The sequence below is a fragment of the Pituophis catenifer genome, unplaced genomic scaffold (assembly GCF_029215685.1).
Source record: "Pituophis catenifer annectens isolate HBS135680 unplaced genomic scaffold, rPitCat1.0.hap2 SCAF_6, whole genome shotgun sequence".
In the NCBI taxonomy this organism is placed as follows: Eukaryota; Metazoa; Chordata; class Lepidosauria; order Squamata; family Colubridae; genus Pituophis; species Pituophis catenifer.
The window spans coordinates 78,326,844-78,342,822 of record NW_027256886.1 but is presented as its reverse complement, the minus strand read 5'-3'; the positions used below and the strand labels follow the sequence as shown (position 1 = coordinate 78,342,822).

Sequence of the window (15,979 nt, the reverse complement as noted above, 5' to 3'; positions counted from 1 at the left end):
TAAAAACCTCCAGACCCAAATGTGTCTGCAGTGGACCGAACGCATAATGGATCAAGAGCAATGGGCAGGATCCACAAGTGAGCAAAGGTGTGTTAGTTTAATTATAAATATTCTATAGGTCAGGGGTCTCCAACCTTGACAACTTTAAGACTTGTAGACTTCAACTCTCAGAATTCCTCAGCCAGCACAAGTCTTAAAGTTGCCAAGGTTGGAGACCCTTGCTAATACAATACTGATATTTTTTCATTATTCAAATGTTTAAGCCATCTCATCGAGTTTACATATTAAGATCTAAATATAAACCAAAAAACAGATTTCATACACATTTTGAAGAAAGGACATAGAACAACTTTTTTTACAAGGGAAAAAAAATAGCCATCCTATACTTGAAAGATCTTCCAGTCAAAAACCTTTTTATTGTAAAATCTTCCAGTATTCTGCGGAAGCAGAATTACAAGGATCTGCTATATATATTCATAGTGCTTCAAAGAAAATAAATTGTTTGCATGGGAGAAAAACAGTTCCTAAACAGATTGACTGAAATGAATTGTTTGAATTATTTTATTCAAGATTTTCAGATTTGCTCGAAGCCTACATATTCTGTAATATTGTGGCATCTACTTACTTGTGAATCCAAATCTTCTCCTTTTATGCACAAGTTTGCATCAATGACATTTAACCCAACAAGCAATCCAACAATGACGGCACCTTCTTCTTCCATCATCACTGCATGGTATTCATAAAATTCCCTGTAAAAGCATTTTCATATAATTTAAAGGACATTGTCAATTACTGGTCAATTTCATAGCCGACCAATGTCAAAATGACTCAATGTGATAATTCATTCAAAAACAAGCAGGCTTCCTCATGAAAACAGGTGCCATTGTTATGGAATTTGTTTAAAAGTTTTAAATTACGGGCCAAATTTATTTAATTATTTTAAATTTATTTTTTAACTGTAACTTTATGTATAAATGTTTTTATTTTGGCTGTTCACCGCCCTGAGTCCGAAAGGAGAAGGGCGGTATAGAAGTTTGAATAATAAAATGAAATAATAAAATAAATTAAATTAAATAAAAGGATGCAAAGTAGCAAAATTGGGAGTTTAAAACCTGTCTAGGTCCATAGATTAAAATTAGCCCTATTGATTGTCGAAGGCCAAAACAAAGTACCGTATATTTCCTTTATGCCCCTTCTCTTCTACAAAAGCTTGTTGAGATGTAGCTAAATATTTCTTCGACTTTGATGGTATGACAGAATCCTTCACAATTTCTAAAAAAAAACCTGTACGGTCCACAGAGCTCTCATCTAACATCTTTCTTCTGCATTTTTCCCCCCTAATTCCAATGATACACAAATACATATCTCACGATTCTAACCATGTTGACTCTGTCACGGGGGTGAAAGGTAAAATTTGTTACTACCAGTTCTGTGGGCGTGGCTTGGGGGGGTAATGTGACTGGGTGGGCATGGCCAATTTTTTTTTTTTTTAACTTTTCAAAGCATTTTTTCTAATGCTTTAAAAAGTCTCTGCTGATCAGGCAACTCAGCTGGGATCATCAGAGACTTTTCAAAGCATTTCTTTTACCACCTCTTCGGTCAAGAGGTTGCAAAAAAAATGCTTTGAAAAGCCTCTGACGATCCCAGCTGAGCCACGCGATCATCAGAGGCTTTTTTTTTTTTTTACTTTTAAAAGCATTTTTTTTGTCGGAAGAGGTTGTAGAAAAAATGTTTTTAAAAGTAAAAAAAAAAAGCCTCTGATGATTGTGCGGCTCAGCTGGGCATTGGGGGGGGGCAGGGATTTTTGCTACCGGTTCTCCGAACCACCCGCCACCATTGCTACCGGATCAGGTGATCCGGTCTGAACCGGGAGCATTTCAACCCTGCTCTGTCACCAAAGATCAAACAAAGGCAGATCCCTTAAGCTGTATTCAATGTCATCACAAGTAGAAAAAGTAAACCTATTTATTTATTATTTATTTATTTATTTATTTATTTATTTATTTATTAATTAATTAGATTTCTATACCGCCCTACTCCCGAAGGACTCAGGGCGGTGCACAGCCAGACAATAAAAACACATACAATACAAAATTTAAAAAATAGAATAAAATCAAATTAAATAATTTTGGCCCCGACAAATTTAAAACCCCAAACTTTTAAAACCAATTTAAAATTGAATATATAAATACTAAAAGATATTTAAAATTTTAAAAATCTTTTATAAAAGAGGGGGAAAATTAGGCCAGGCCGGCCTGGTGAAATAGTAAGGTCTTTAAGGCGCGGCGGAAGGTGCGCAGATCCGGGATCCTCCGTATCTCTGGGGGGAGCTCGTTCCAGATAGTAGGTGCCCCCACAGAGAAGGCTCTCCCCCTGGGGGCCGCCAGTCGGCATTGTTTGGCTGACGGCACCCGGAGGAGCCCCTCTCTATGGGAGCGTGGGAGGCTATTGGTGGTAGTAGGCGGTCCCGCAAGTACCCGGGTCCTAAGCCATGGAGCGCTTTAAAGGTGGTAACCAAAACCTTGAAGCGCACCCGGAAGACCACCGGGAGCCAGTGCAGCTCGCGCAGGAGAGGTGTTACATGGGAACGCCATGTCGCTCCCATTACCACCCGCGCGGCCGCACTCTGCGCCAGTTGGAGCCTCCGGGTGCTCCTCAAGGGGAGCCCCATGTAGAGAGCGTTGCAATAGTCCAGGCGGGAGGTGACAAGGGCATGAGTGACCGTGCGTAAAGAGTCCCGATCCAGAAAGGGATGCAACTGGCGAATCAGGCGAACCTGATGAAAAATCCTCCCGGTCACGGCCGTCAAGTGCTCTTCTAAAGACGGCCGTGAATCCAGGAGGACGCCCAAGTTGCGAGCCCTCTCCGTGGGGGCCAATGATTCGCCCCCAATAGTCAGTGATGGCGTCAACTGACTATATCGGGACGTCGGAAACCACAGCCACTCAGTCTTGGATGGGTTGAGCCTGAGCCTGTTCCTCCCCATCCAGATCCGTACGGCCTCCAGGCACCGGGACATCACTTCAAGGGCATAATGGTTGCATGTCCCACTATGCAACCAATGGCAGGTGCTTGATCAGCTAGTATCGGTAGCACTTTAGGTACCGTATTTTTTGGACTATAAGATGCACCTAAATTTAGAAGAGAAAACAACAAAAACGTTTTTGGTCTCTACGCACCCTATTTTTGGCCCTTTTTTCTGCCCTTTTCCAGCTTTTTTTGACCCATTTTCAAGGCTTTTTTTGGCCCGTTTTCAAGGCTTTTTGGGCCCATTCTTGAGGCTTTTTTCCACCCGTTTTCAAGGCTTTTTCAAGGGCTTTTCCGGAAAAAATGGGCCCAAAAAAGCCTTGAGAAACGGGCTGAAAAAAGGCCCAAAAACAGGGCGTGAGGAGGCCCAAAACCGGCCAGCGGGTGGGTGGTGCTTCAGCAATATTTGATCTATAAGACACACAAACATTTTCACCCCCTTTTGGGAGATAAAAAAGTACATCTTATAGTCCGAAAAATATGGTAATAATATGTTGAGAAAGCAGCAAACAGCATCAAATATTGAATTTAATATTTGCACAAGGATGGAGAAGACTCTCTACGCATCAGGGGCTTTGTGCAAGGAGAGTAACATGAATAATATTCCTTGTCTAGAATTTTTTTAAAAAACAGAGAAAACTGCTTTTTTTAAAGAAAAAAAATGCCTAGTTCTGCAAGTATGAAATTAAATAGTGTGCAACTGCATTTTGTACACTTTATGCCCTAGGTATGCACCTTTTCCAACAGCTGGCAGCATGATGTAAATTTGCAGATTACATTAAACAGCAAAAAAGAAAGAATACATTATTGCCATTGTTGTGGTAAGTGCTGCCTGGGAACGTCACAGGCATTGCATTGTTGACTTCTGGTTTATACTACACTACTATCAAAACCTGAATAATCATTAGAACATCCCCTTTCATTTTTGTTCTACCAAAACTTTTTAAAATAAAGATGTCAGGTCAATTAATGAGAACATTTTATTGAAATTTATAATTCAGAAGTGAAACGCTAGAAGCTGCTACAAGCAATGTAATGTCAGCTGTTTTATTTAGCTAAGAAAATAAATATTTTTGCTAAGTTTGAATTACAATGCAACACGATCGATGTGCACAAGTCTGTTCACAATCAAAGCACTGATTTTTAATAAGAATCTGGATAAGGGCTCACCCGAGGAGATCTTTCCGAAGGATGAGACATCGGAGATAGTCAGCCATCTTTTTCTGCATAAGTGCCAAACGTAACCAAGCCCGAGCACGTCCTAAGGAAGTCCTGGTTTAAAAACAGGAACAGTTCAGAGACACATTATTAGGCAGAGCTGTCATTTGACTCATTTCTAACCCTGGTCAACAGGCCTTCCAATAAAGAGACAGGGATTAAGCCATTTTCCATCTTTATTTGGAACAGTGTTCTTAACCATTCTATATTCAACTTTAGCCAATTTATACCTTCAACAAAAAGTTGTTTTTATAAAAAGAACAACCTTCTGATTTAAACATTTACTTGACAAAACTCTTAAGACACAAAATAAATGCCCTCTTCTGTATTTGTCTTGGGCAAATACCATCCCATTTTGGTCTTTTCCGAGGAAGAAGGGATTAATGAATACCCTGAAGTTTCTGCAATGGGCAATTGGTGTAAGATCAAAGGCCGGGTCATTCCATCTAAGGGTGAATCATTGAGACTTGGAGGGGCACATCCAAAGGAGACTATACTCCATAGGACTCTATTCTACTGAAAGTGTCAACTCGCAAAGCATCCCTGGCCTGCTCTCAAGTTGCCATAGGCAAGGGGGATGAGAAACCCACAAAGCAGCACAGCAGCCATAAACAGAAGCACATTCCAGACATCTCTCTCTCAAGGCTGTCTCCCAGGGTTACCCACAGCAGCCAGAGGGGAGTAAGCTCTACAACCTGCGAAATTGCTCCGTTGGCTAATGTATTGATGACACACCCTGGCGGGGGGGAGGGAAACAGGGTCATGATTGGGACGTAAATTACGTGGGGTCAGAGTTGGCTTCACCTGGAATGTGCTGACATGAAGCTCCTAATAAATAACTGGATTTTTTTTGAAGCTTGGCTCGAGGCTTATGATTTAATTAGGGCATCCCTCGGAACCCTAACAGCAAGCTTCAAAAAGATTAAGTCTACTCTTGTAAGGCACTAAGAGTGTCTTGTATGACATGGGTACCCATAATAATTCTTTATTTCAGCTTCTGGTTTTAAAAATAGCACTTTTGAATCACATCACATTTAATATTCTAGTTATTTTATTAAAATCTTCCCCCAATTAATTTGTGATAAGAACAATTTTTCATGTGTTGTAGACCTACTTTGGTAACCAGATATTCCTGCCAGCTCCATATTTCACCCCATGGCTGAACCACTTCAAAGTCACTTTTTCTCAACACAATTTTAGCATAATCCATCACGAATGTGGTTCCATACATGATCAGGGCTGAGATCCACCACAAAAAGACAAGTAGACTTGCTGCCAGCATTGTCATTCTCTTGCAGCACTAATCAAAGATGGAGTTCACTGGTTTCCACTTCATCTTGCACCCCTCCTTCCCATTTACAACCTGTGAGATGACTATTTGGGGCAACTTGAGCGCTGATGGGATCTGCCATTTCAAGCACCTGTCTGGCTTGCCTCGGTGTTAGGGAGTGATGGATGATTGCTTCCCCATCAGGCAATGCCAGATGAAACATGCACCATAATCCCCCTTTAAAACAGGAATGATCCAGTGTCTGGCCTTAATATCAGAGTAGAATAGGGCTCGGGAATCAGAATAGCAAATTTTACACAACCCAACTTTTCTGCTGGGTCAGAGATTAATGGATTGTACTTTAACACAAATATTCCCACTGTCAGGTCTCCTTTTGAGTATTGGTAGTTGAAAAGGAATACAGCTCAATGGGAGAATAGACCTCTGGATGAATAAGATCCCAGCTTCAATTTTTGGCACTCTATGGTATTAATTGGAAAACCTTGCCTCAGAAACCTGAAAAACCTACTGCCAGTTTAGGCAATAAATGGGCAAATAATCTGAATCTGGTAGAATTTCTATCTCACCTTCTTTGCATCAGATAAAACCCCATGTCTCCCTTTCTTACAATTTTGAATAACAACATTATTTCACCTAAAGAATATTCTATAAGGTTAAGGAAAAATTACATACATTTTAACTGTGGAAAATGGATTCTTGCTCACTTCATTCTCATGATTTATGTACGGAAAGCAGAGAAAATATTTCAGTATAACAACTTACTTCAGACCAGGTAAATCTCTAACGCTAGCAGCAATCTCCTCAGCTTCTGGATACAATTTCTCTACAAGTTCCAGAGGGCCCCATATTGTTTTATTATAACTTAGAAAAGATTTCTTTACTAGAAGAGAAAAATAAACACATTTTGATTTTTTACACTCTATTTTACTTTCTTGGAACATTTAATATATTTGTTCCCTAGGCAGAGGGGTGGGTGCTGGGGATTCGCAGGAGTTCAGGAGAACCTCTAGCTAAGATTTTATGCTGTTTGGAGAACCCCCAAATCCTACTCCTGGCTGGCCTTGCCCACCCTGCCCCGCTCCTCCCAGGAAACCCCACGTGGCCCATTTTGGATGCAGGTAAGTGCAGAGCACGTGCAGAGGGAGGGCAAAAAACAGGCTTACCGGAAGTTCGGGAAGGGCCTCCGGAGCCTGGGGAGGGCAAAAACACCCCCCCGCCGTGGTGCAGAAGGCCGACTACATCCACCATGGCCACACCCACCCAGAAACCAAACGAAGAACCCCCTACTAAAATTTTTGAAGCCCACCCCTGCCTAGGCATCTGTGATACTTATTGGATAGACACATACAAATACAGGTGGCCCTCAACTGACTTCAAAATTTCTGTTGCTAAGCAAAACCCTTGTTAGGTAAGTTTTGCCCCATTTTTATGACCTTTCTTGCCTTATTAGTCGAGGTAATCACTGCAGCTTTTAAATTAGAAACACAGTGGTTAAGTGAATTTGGGTTTCCCATGGACTTTGCTTGTCAGAAGATCGCAAAAGCTGATCACATGATCCCAGGACACTGCAACCGTCGTAAATACATGCCAGGTGGCACATGTCTGAAGTTTGACAATGTGACCATGGGATTCTGCAATGGTCATTAAGTGTGAAAAACAGTCATAAGTCACTTTTTTCAGTGCCTTTGTAACTTCAGTCATTAAACAAATGATTGTAAATTGAGGACTACCTGTCTTGGGGATGCTTGTAAACATTAATACTTTCTATTTATAGAGCATCAACAAGTTTAATTTAGGGCCATGTCAGTGATTTTTTTTACAGCCACTGCAGCCAGCCATGAAATTTACAACTGTACCCAATAACAAATGAAGAAAAAGTAAGAAAAAGCAAAGATCACACTTCCAACAAATAATGGGAATTAGCTGGTCAAAACAAATGAACCAAATTCATAAGTCATTCAGAATCCAATGAAGTAAAACTGGCAATGAAGTAAAAATTGCTCTCTTGAATACTGATGAACTCAAAGGAGGAAGTCACAGCTTCCTTCTGAATTGATTTAGAAAATAAAGTTTGCACTAAGTCTGCAGGACAAATGAAAGTAAACATGGGTAGCATGCAGCAATCTGTATCAGTGATTCTTAACTTCAGTAACTCTTAAGATGTGTGGAATTCTGGGAGTTAAGTCCACACATCTTAAATTTGCTGAGATTGAGAAACATTGATATACTCTGTGATTTAAAACCTTGCCATATTTTTTGGAGTATAAGACGCTCCGGAGTATAAGACACAAATTCATTTTTGGGGAGGAAAACAAGAAAAAAAAAATCTGCCTCTGCCTACCAGTACCCATCAGTATTCATCTGGCTAGCGTCCTTGCAGCAAACAGCCTGGTAAGCTTCAGCACTTATTGCAGCCTGATTTAGCACGAACAGCTGATTGGCGGTTGGATTGCCAATCAGCTGTTCCAGGCTGCGGGGATTGCCAGAGCCCATTGCCGCCTCCGCGTGTCACGTTTTTGGCCTCCGCATGTCACGTTTTTGGCCATTGCCCCCTCCATTTTAGACCCATTCCAGGCTGCAGGGATCACCACAGCACATCACCGCCAATCGCTGCCATCCCCACTGCCATCCCTGCCGCCTGGAACCGGCTGAAAATGCGATGCGCAGAGGCCAAAAACAGGGCATGTGGAGGCCGAAACGCAATGTGCAGAGGCTGAAAACGCGATGCATGGAGGCAGTGATCGGCAGTGATCGGCAGCGATGTGCTGTGGCAATCCCCACAGCCTGGAAAGGCTCTAAAATGGGGCATGTGCAGGCTGAAAACGCGACGCACGGATGCTGAAAATCGCCGAAGGGTGGGAGCCGATGGGTGGACGGGGCTTCGGCAACATTCGGTATATAAGACACACTACAATTTTCACCCACTTTTAGGGGAGGGGAAGTGCGTCTTATACTCCGAAAAGTACGGTATTTCTCAATGCAAATAAAGTAGCGGTCAACCCTGGAGCCATTTTCCCCTGGCACCTCCAGGGCTGCCATAGCAGAGATGGGTCAAGCTGTGGGAACATGACATGCCTAATAAATCTATACTTTGAAGAATATGCCTCCCTTGGAGTTTTGATTCTGTTGGGTGTGTTACTTGGAACCCTGACAGTAGCCAGTCGAAGTTGGCCCTCTCAAATGGCCAAATATAGAACAAAAATGGGATGAAAAGACTCAATCACCCCAAAATACCATCTGTACCTTTCAGGCCGTGTTTGAGGCAGTGTTCCATGACAACAAAAAACTGCTGGAGAGGTGGATAATCAGAATCAAGAGTTCGCCCAAAGCTTAGAGCAGATTCAATGAGTCCCTTTATACTCAGTTTAGCCATGTTCAATAGATTTGTTCTTTCAATTGCCAGGGGGTCTTTCACAGCTTAAAAAGAGAGAGAGAGAGAATTGATTAAGGAACATATTTTATTGATTAAGGCACAACAGCTATGTCCAAATCTAAGAAAGTAAAAGGGGAAAAAACATCAAAGCAACAGAGGGCACTGTGCTAAGAAATATGGGGTATTTCCAGCAAAGCCAGCAGTAAGAAGTTGTATCAGCAATGTTGCAGTATTAGCTAAAACCCTATTCCAATTTAGTTCTGACAGCATTTTAACAATGACACATCATGTGACGCTTGTTATTTCCTAGAATAAATCCATTTCACAGTATGGAGAAGCATGGTTATTTTTTTTGTTTGTCTTTTTAGTCGGTTTATGAATTTTAAATGTTGACCTCTCAAAGAAGAGATTTACACTTAAATTGAGTGTTTTATGTTAAGGCTTTAAACTAAAATCAACCGGTTATAATAAAGTATTTACTTTGTGGTTCACAGCTAACCTAATAATTATATTTGTAATGAAGGAAATAGGGCATGTTTATCCACCTACTGAGTTCTTCCCAAGAACTGGGATAGGCAGATATTGTTTGATGGCACTGAAGATATCATCGCAGGATGTAAGCCTGTTCCAAGTGAAGCTGCCTTTCGCAATTGACTGATGGTGTGAATTTGTCAACAAGGATGATGTTTCGGTAATGCTCCAGATGTTTTGGGTTTCTTTTGCCACAGCCATTCTGCTTCTATCCGCAGATCTTTTCTATTTTATGATTTTTTTTTTCCCTCCGATTCATTCTTTTCTATTCTCCTGTCTCTGGATACTGAAACGTTCACTTTTTTCAGACTTTCTATTATTACCTGCTTGTTTACCATTTGCTGCTATCACCAATATGCTTATCATTGTTGTTGCTGAAAATAACCCAGAACAGGAAACTAGGATGGTGGGAATATTCTTTCCCATCCAGGCAGCATTCCTTGGTACCCAGCAGTCCACCAAGTGTGATTTTGGAAGCTCCCGAGGGAAGGATGATTCCTTTGCAACTGGCAATTAAATATGCTGTTTGGGGTTTAAGGCAGGGGTCTCCAACCTTGGCAACTTTATGCCTGGTGGATTTCAACTCCCAGAATTCCCCAGCCAGCTTTGCTCCAACATTGGCAACTTTAAGCCTGGTGGATTTCAACTCCCAGAATTCCCCAGCCAGCAAAACTGGCTGGGGAATTCTGGGAGTTGAAGTCCACCAGGCTTAAAGTTGCCAAGGTTGGAGACCCCTGGTTTAAGGGCCAATCACAACCACCTAAAAGCATAGCCAGCAATAAGCAAATCTCCATCAATTGACCCAATGCTCTCTCAACTCTGTTGGCTCTCACTTGCATCAGATCAGATCAGAATCATTTTCCCTTGGCAGGACACGCGTGCCTGATCTTAAAAACACGGGAGATTTGGGCTCCAGAATTTACGGTCGTGGGGACAAAAAAATAATAATTAAAAAAAAAACAGATCTCCTCCCACCCCCTCTTCAAACCAAAATCCTAACCGCCTTGTTTTTCACGGTGAGTTTTAAGCCGGTAGGAGGGGGCTTCTCATTCTCCTCCAAGGCGCACCGCTCTTTTGGGCAAAGCTTTGGCAACCACACCGCCCAAGCGGCAAAAAAGGCGACTTCTGGAGCTGCGTGGGAGCCGCCCTTCTCCCCAGTTCCCGGCGACGCCTCCGGCTGTGCAAAGCCAAAGGTGGACCGCGATCCATCCCTCTTAAATCCCTGCTTCTCCGGGGAGAACCCCCACGAGGAAAGTCAAGGCAGAAGGGAAGATCCTCTCCCCCCCCCCCCGCGCCCCGGCAGCGCCAGATCCTGCGCCACGCGCGCCCGGGGAGAACCCAACTCCATCCACCCGGCCTCTGGAAAAGCCGCGGGTCGGGATAAAAGGGCAGGGCGCGATGCCTGGACGTTCTCCGAGGACTGCGGGCTTCGACCCTTCTCCCACGCAACCACAGAGTCCCTCAGAGACCCGCGTGGCTGCGAGGAGCTGACGGTGCTGCAGAGCAAATCCGACCGGCTGTTGGCAACCCAGCAATCGCTGGAAAAGGCGGCCTCGGTTGCAGCCCCTCTCCAGCCATTTTGATGGTGGTGGTAGGGGAGGGGGGGGGCTTCAGCCAGCGGAGAAGAGCAGCAGCAGCAGCGCCTCGGGCATGCCGGTCGAGCCACAAGGCTCCCTCGGCCTCCTGTCTCCCAGCCCGGTTTTCCGCCCTTGCGCCTTACTTACCCATGGCCAGCGAGGAGGTGCAGCAGCTGCCCGAGCAGTTCAGCGCGGATCCAGCCTTGGCTGCTTTCACGGCCCTTTTCCAGCCCTCTTCATCGCCCATCTCCGCCTCCTCCTCCTCCTCCCGCTTCCCCCCCAGCCTGGCTGGCTGCGCCTCTCGCGGCCGGAGGACTGAGATGGCGCCGTGCCCAGGACCGACGGCGCTGGAGCCGGCGCGCGAAAAGTCGGGGTCCCGGCCGCACCCGGGTGTCGCTTTAAGGCAGGGCCACCCTCCGGTTTTGGAATATTAGGACAGGGACGGTAAGCACGCTGGTGCACTTATGCACGCCTCTTACAGACCTCTTGGGAATGGGGTGAGGTCACCAGTAGACAGTTTAAGGTTAAAGTTTTGGGGGTTTGAGGAAGAAACTACAGAGTCAGGTAGTGCATTTCCAGGCATTGACCACTCTGTTACTGAAGTCATATTTTCTGCAATTGAGTTTGGAGTGGTTTACCTTGAGTTTGTATCTATTGTTTCCTCGAGTATTGTTGTGGTTGAAGCTGAAGTAGTCCTTGACAGGAAGGGCATTGTGGCAGGTAATTTTATGTACCACGCTTAGGTCAGATTGAAGTCGGCGTAGTTCTAAGTTGTCTAAGTCCAAGATTTGAAGTCTGGTGGCATAAGGTATTTTATTGAGGTTGGAGGAATGGAGGACTCCTCTCGTAAAATATCTCTGGACTCTCTCGATTGTATTTATGTCCGATGTGCAGTGCGGGTTCCAGACAGATGAAGCTGTATTCAAGAATTGGTCTAGCAAATGTTTTGTATGCTCTAGTTCAGGGGGCCCCAACCTTTTGGACCTCAGGGACCACTAAATTCGTAATTTTAAATCCCGCGGACCACTAATATGATCTGCCTAATGACTGGGTGGGCATGGCTAGGTGGTCATGTGACTGGGTGGGCGTGGCCAACTCGATTTCACTCATCTCAAGGGGCTTCTTGCCAGCCTCTTCTCGCCCCTCCCCTCCCAGCCCCTCCTCACCCGGGTTCCTTAGGGCCCCAAGAGGAAGCAGTTGTTGGAGATAAGCAGCCACTACGAGAAAGAGTTGGCAAAACAGCTGGTTCAGTTCAAATTGGATCTGACCAAGAAGGAGGCTCCTGACCAGAAGCACCTCACTGAGGACTAGGAGCATAGGCTTTCCAAGTAGAGGGAAGACCTGTGGGAGTGCAAGGCCAGGCGCTAGCGCCTGGAGGCTTAGCGGGCTGAGATGGTCAGCCAGGTCCAGGCCATGATGCAGTCCCACTGGAACAAGGCCCTCCAGCTCTTCGCTACCAGCGGCGCTTCCCTCCAGCCTTTGCCCAAAGCCCTGCACCAGGAGGCCGAAGCAGACCCCAAGTCAGAATTTCTGCCCCCCTCCGACCCACACAAAAAGACCCAGAAGGGGGAGACTCTGCAGCAACACAAGCATTCATTGCACGTATCCGGCCCAAGGGCCTTAGTTTGAGAACTAAGTTTGATTTAGTGCAATATAAAAAAATGCAAATAATTGTTCTGCGGACTACCAAAATTTTCTCACGGGCCACCAGTGGTCCACGGACCACCAGTTGGTGACCGCTGTTCTAGTTTAGTTTAGTTTAGTTTAGTTTAGTTTAGTTTAGTTTAGTTTAGTTTATTCGATTTGTATACCGCCCTACTCCCGAAGGACTCAGTGCGGTGAACAGCCAAACAATAAAATACATAAATACAAAAAATTTAAAAAACCAGATAAAATCAAATTAAATCATTTTGGCCCGGTAGTTAGTACTACAACATTACCAGAGAAGAAGCTACGCAAGATTAGGTTAACAACTCTTAATGCCTTTTTGGCAATGTTGTTAGAATGGGCTCGGGCACTTAGATCTTTAGAAATGAGTACTCCAAGGTCCTTGACAGAGTGGAAGACGACAGGCAGAAACCAAGCCGCAACTGGTCCTTGTCCTTCTTGCTTTCTTTCAAGGATGCCAAACCAGTATTTTAAAAATAAGTTCCACACGAACCCAATGACACACTTTGTTTAGGAAAAATAAAATAAAATATGCCAAGCGTTTTTGCCAAGACCTTGTCAGGTACACATAGGTCTGTTGAAACCAGTTTGGTCTCTCCTGTATTAATCTCCTACAAAGATTACATGCCCTTTATTTCAGAAAGATTTTATTTTTCAAAAACTTGACTTCTGTCCTTTATTGGGTTTTTTTTTTTTTAATTGCCATACAGAGATGCCACCTTATTCCAATTCTCCTCAGTGGATTCTCAATGGAGTCTACCCACAAAAAGCAATAAAGGAAATGCTCAGGGAGGGGAAAGGGTGTTTGGAAATTGTTCTGGAGTGAAGAGAGTTTGGTTTTGTGAACTGCAACTGTACATGTAGGTACATTAATGTTCTATTGGTGCTTTTCTTATCAATGCAAACAAGACCCCCAAAATACCTGTCAGAATCTCTGCATGATCCCTGCCTACAAAGAACCAGTAACCTGTGCTAGTTCCTGTTTCTCTCTTACTCCAATAAAAATCTTCAGTTTTAGTGTGCTGGGGTGAGGGGGGACATCTTAGATTGAGCAGATGGGTTTTTTTATCTTTATCTTTTATTAGATTTGTATACCGCCCTTCTCCTTTCGGACTCAGGGCGGTGAACAGCCAAAATAAAACATTTGTACACAAAAGTTAAAATAATTTTTAAAAATAATTAAATGAAATTTGGCCCATAATTTAAAACATTTCAATTAAAATCAGTATCAAACGTTAAAACCAACATGGAATCAGGCCAGCCCGGCTAACTGAAAAAAGTAAGTTTTTAGGGCCCGACGAAAAGTCCAGAGATCTGGGATCACTCGTATCTCTGGGGGTAGATAGTTCCAGAGGGTAGGTGCCACCACAGAGAAGGCTCTCCCCCTGGGGGTCGCCAGCCGACATTGTCTGGCTGTCGGCACCCTGAGGAGGCCCTCTCTGTGGGACCGAACCGGCCGGTGGGAGGCAATTGGTGGCAGAAGGCGGTCCCGTAAGTACCCCGGCCCTAAGCCATGGAGCGCTTTAAAGGTGGTCACCAACACCTTGAAGTGCACCCGGAAGTCCACCGGTTTAAAAGGGAAAATAGATTTATATAGACTGAAGTAATAATAAAGTTATTAAATGAAATACAAAGATGGCAGAGAAACCAAACTACGATGGAAACAAAGAAAAGGAAGCTGGTCCTCATAAAAAGCCTGGAATCTCAGCAGGGTGGCGGGCATTTGAATCTCGCAGGGCCTCAACCTGGAGGGCAGGTATTGCTAAAGTGAAGAAGTCCTTCCAGGGTCCTGATATGAAACTTGTAGGGCGCCAACCCTGCAAGATCAAACCAGTTGGGCAGACACTATGGGAGACAGGTGATCCCTCAGATCCTATGGAAGGGCTTTATAGGTAGTGACCAGCGTCTTGAATCATATCTGGAAGCAAACTACAGTAGGAACCAGTGCAGTTCATGCCCATTATTGCTAAATTCTATCAGCTGAACCTTCTGGGTAGTCTTCAAGGGCAGCTCCACATAGAGTGCATTGCAGTAATCAAGCCATGAGGTGACCAAGGCATGAATTACTGTCTGCAGAGTCCCCCAGATCTAGGAAACTATGGTCCTGTCACTTTTGGTATTCAGCCTCCCCCACCAACTGGGATGCTGTCCCTGGAAGGACATCAAAGAGAGAATACAATACAGATATATTTATTAAAAAAAGGATTTAGAAATCACCCACCAAATAACTTGCCAGTCCAACAACTAGTATTTATCTGTTTCAGTCATTTCTTCAACCATTTTAGAGAGGCAAAAAAAAAAAAATGCATCTAGCTACAAAAAAGATTGTATGTTTTAATTCATTAGGAGTGGCTGTTTTTAACTATGTTTGGAAGGCTGCTACAGTTTAATGGCAGATGAGATTTATAATATAAGATATGCCAATAATGCAAATGTATATGTCTATATCATATTAATTTTATTACAGGTATTACAAAAACAGATGAGTATTTAAGAATGTTCCATATATGAGATAAAAAGTATTACAAAAATATACGTAGAAAAGAATTTGATTTTAGTGCAGTTTGAGGCTTAATACAACAATCAATCCAAAGGAAAGTTAAACGTATCATCCAAGAGGTAGCTTTAGTGTAGGATATATTTCCATACACATAAAATTGAATTCGTACACTGCTTCAATAAATGGCATTAGAAATGCAATGAGCTCAAGGTGCAGTTCTATTTCTTCAAAAAATTATGTTAACATTAGAAAAGAGCATTTCAAACATCCTTATTAAAATTGCATCATTGCTGTGCCAAATAAATATTTATCTTAAAATAAATGTTTAACATAGGGGGAAAAAACCATAGTTAAGTGGGGATCAGGCTTTGAAACAATGTCTAGAACGTTTCTTGAATAGTTATGGCATAGAGGAAAACGTACTATAAACAAATCAATTTTAACAGTAGAGGTTTTGGGTCAATTCATGCTTAACTAAAGTGAGAAGTTAAATTTGCATACTTTAAGATTTTTGTATAAAAAGCTAAAGCTACTCACACTTGTGGGCACAAAATCTTCATCAAAGGAATTCAAAATACTCAATTAGATAGATACTATTTTTCAATGTGGGAAAAATACAAATAGATAATACTGTGATAATCCTTTAAGATCTATTTTTAAAATGCCCAAATAGCTATTTAAGGCATCATTAGTGTGTAAAACAGCAAGCTGGAACAATCCAGTTTAGTACCTTCTGGCAGAATTCAGTGTATCAGCTTCATATTAGTGAAGATTTTCTCCTCAGTGTCTGTTTG

At 43.1% G+C, this 15,979-nt stretch overlaps 1 protein-coding gene across 1 annotated transcript in view; it reads right to left on the bottom strand.

Annotated features, from left to right (window-relative positions):
• Window positions 1–11,264, bottom strand: part of RUFY2 (RUN and FYVE domain containing 2) — a 36,040-nt gene extending 24,776 nt beyond the window's left edge. Inside the window, exons 1-5 of the mRNA XM_070944835.1 lie at window positions 11,165–11,264; window positions 8,780–8,953; window positions 6,299–6,416; window positions 4,198–4,299; window positions 626–749 (exon numbers count right to left, since the gene is read on the bottom strand). Of these exons, the coding sequence (XP_070800936.1) occupies window positions 626–749; window positions 4,198–4,299; window positions 6,299–6,416; window positions 8,780–8,953; window positions 11,165–11,264 (618 nt within the window). The remainder of the gene's footprint in view (window positions 1–625; window positions 750–4,197; window positions 4,300–6,298; window positions 6,417–8,779; window positions 8,954–11,164) is intronic.
• Window positions 11,265–15,979: the final 4,715 nt, after the last annotated feature.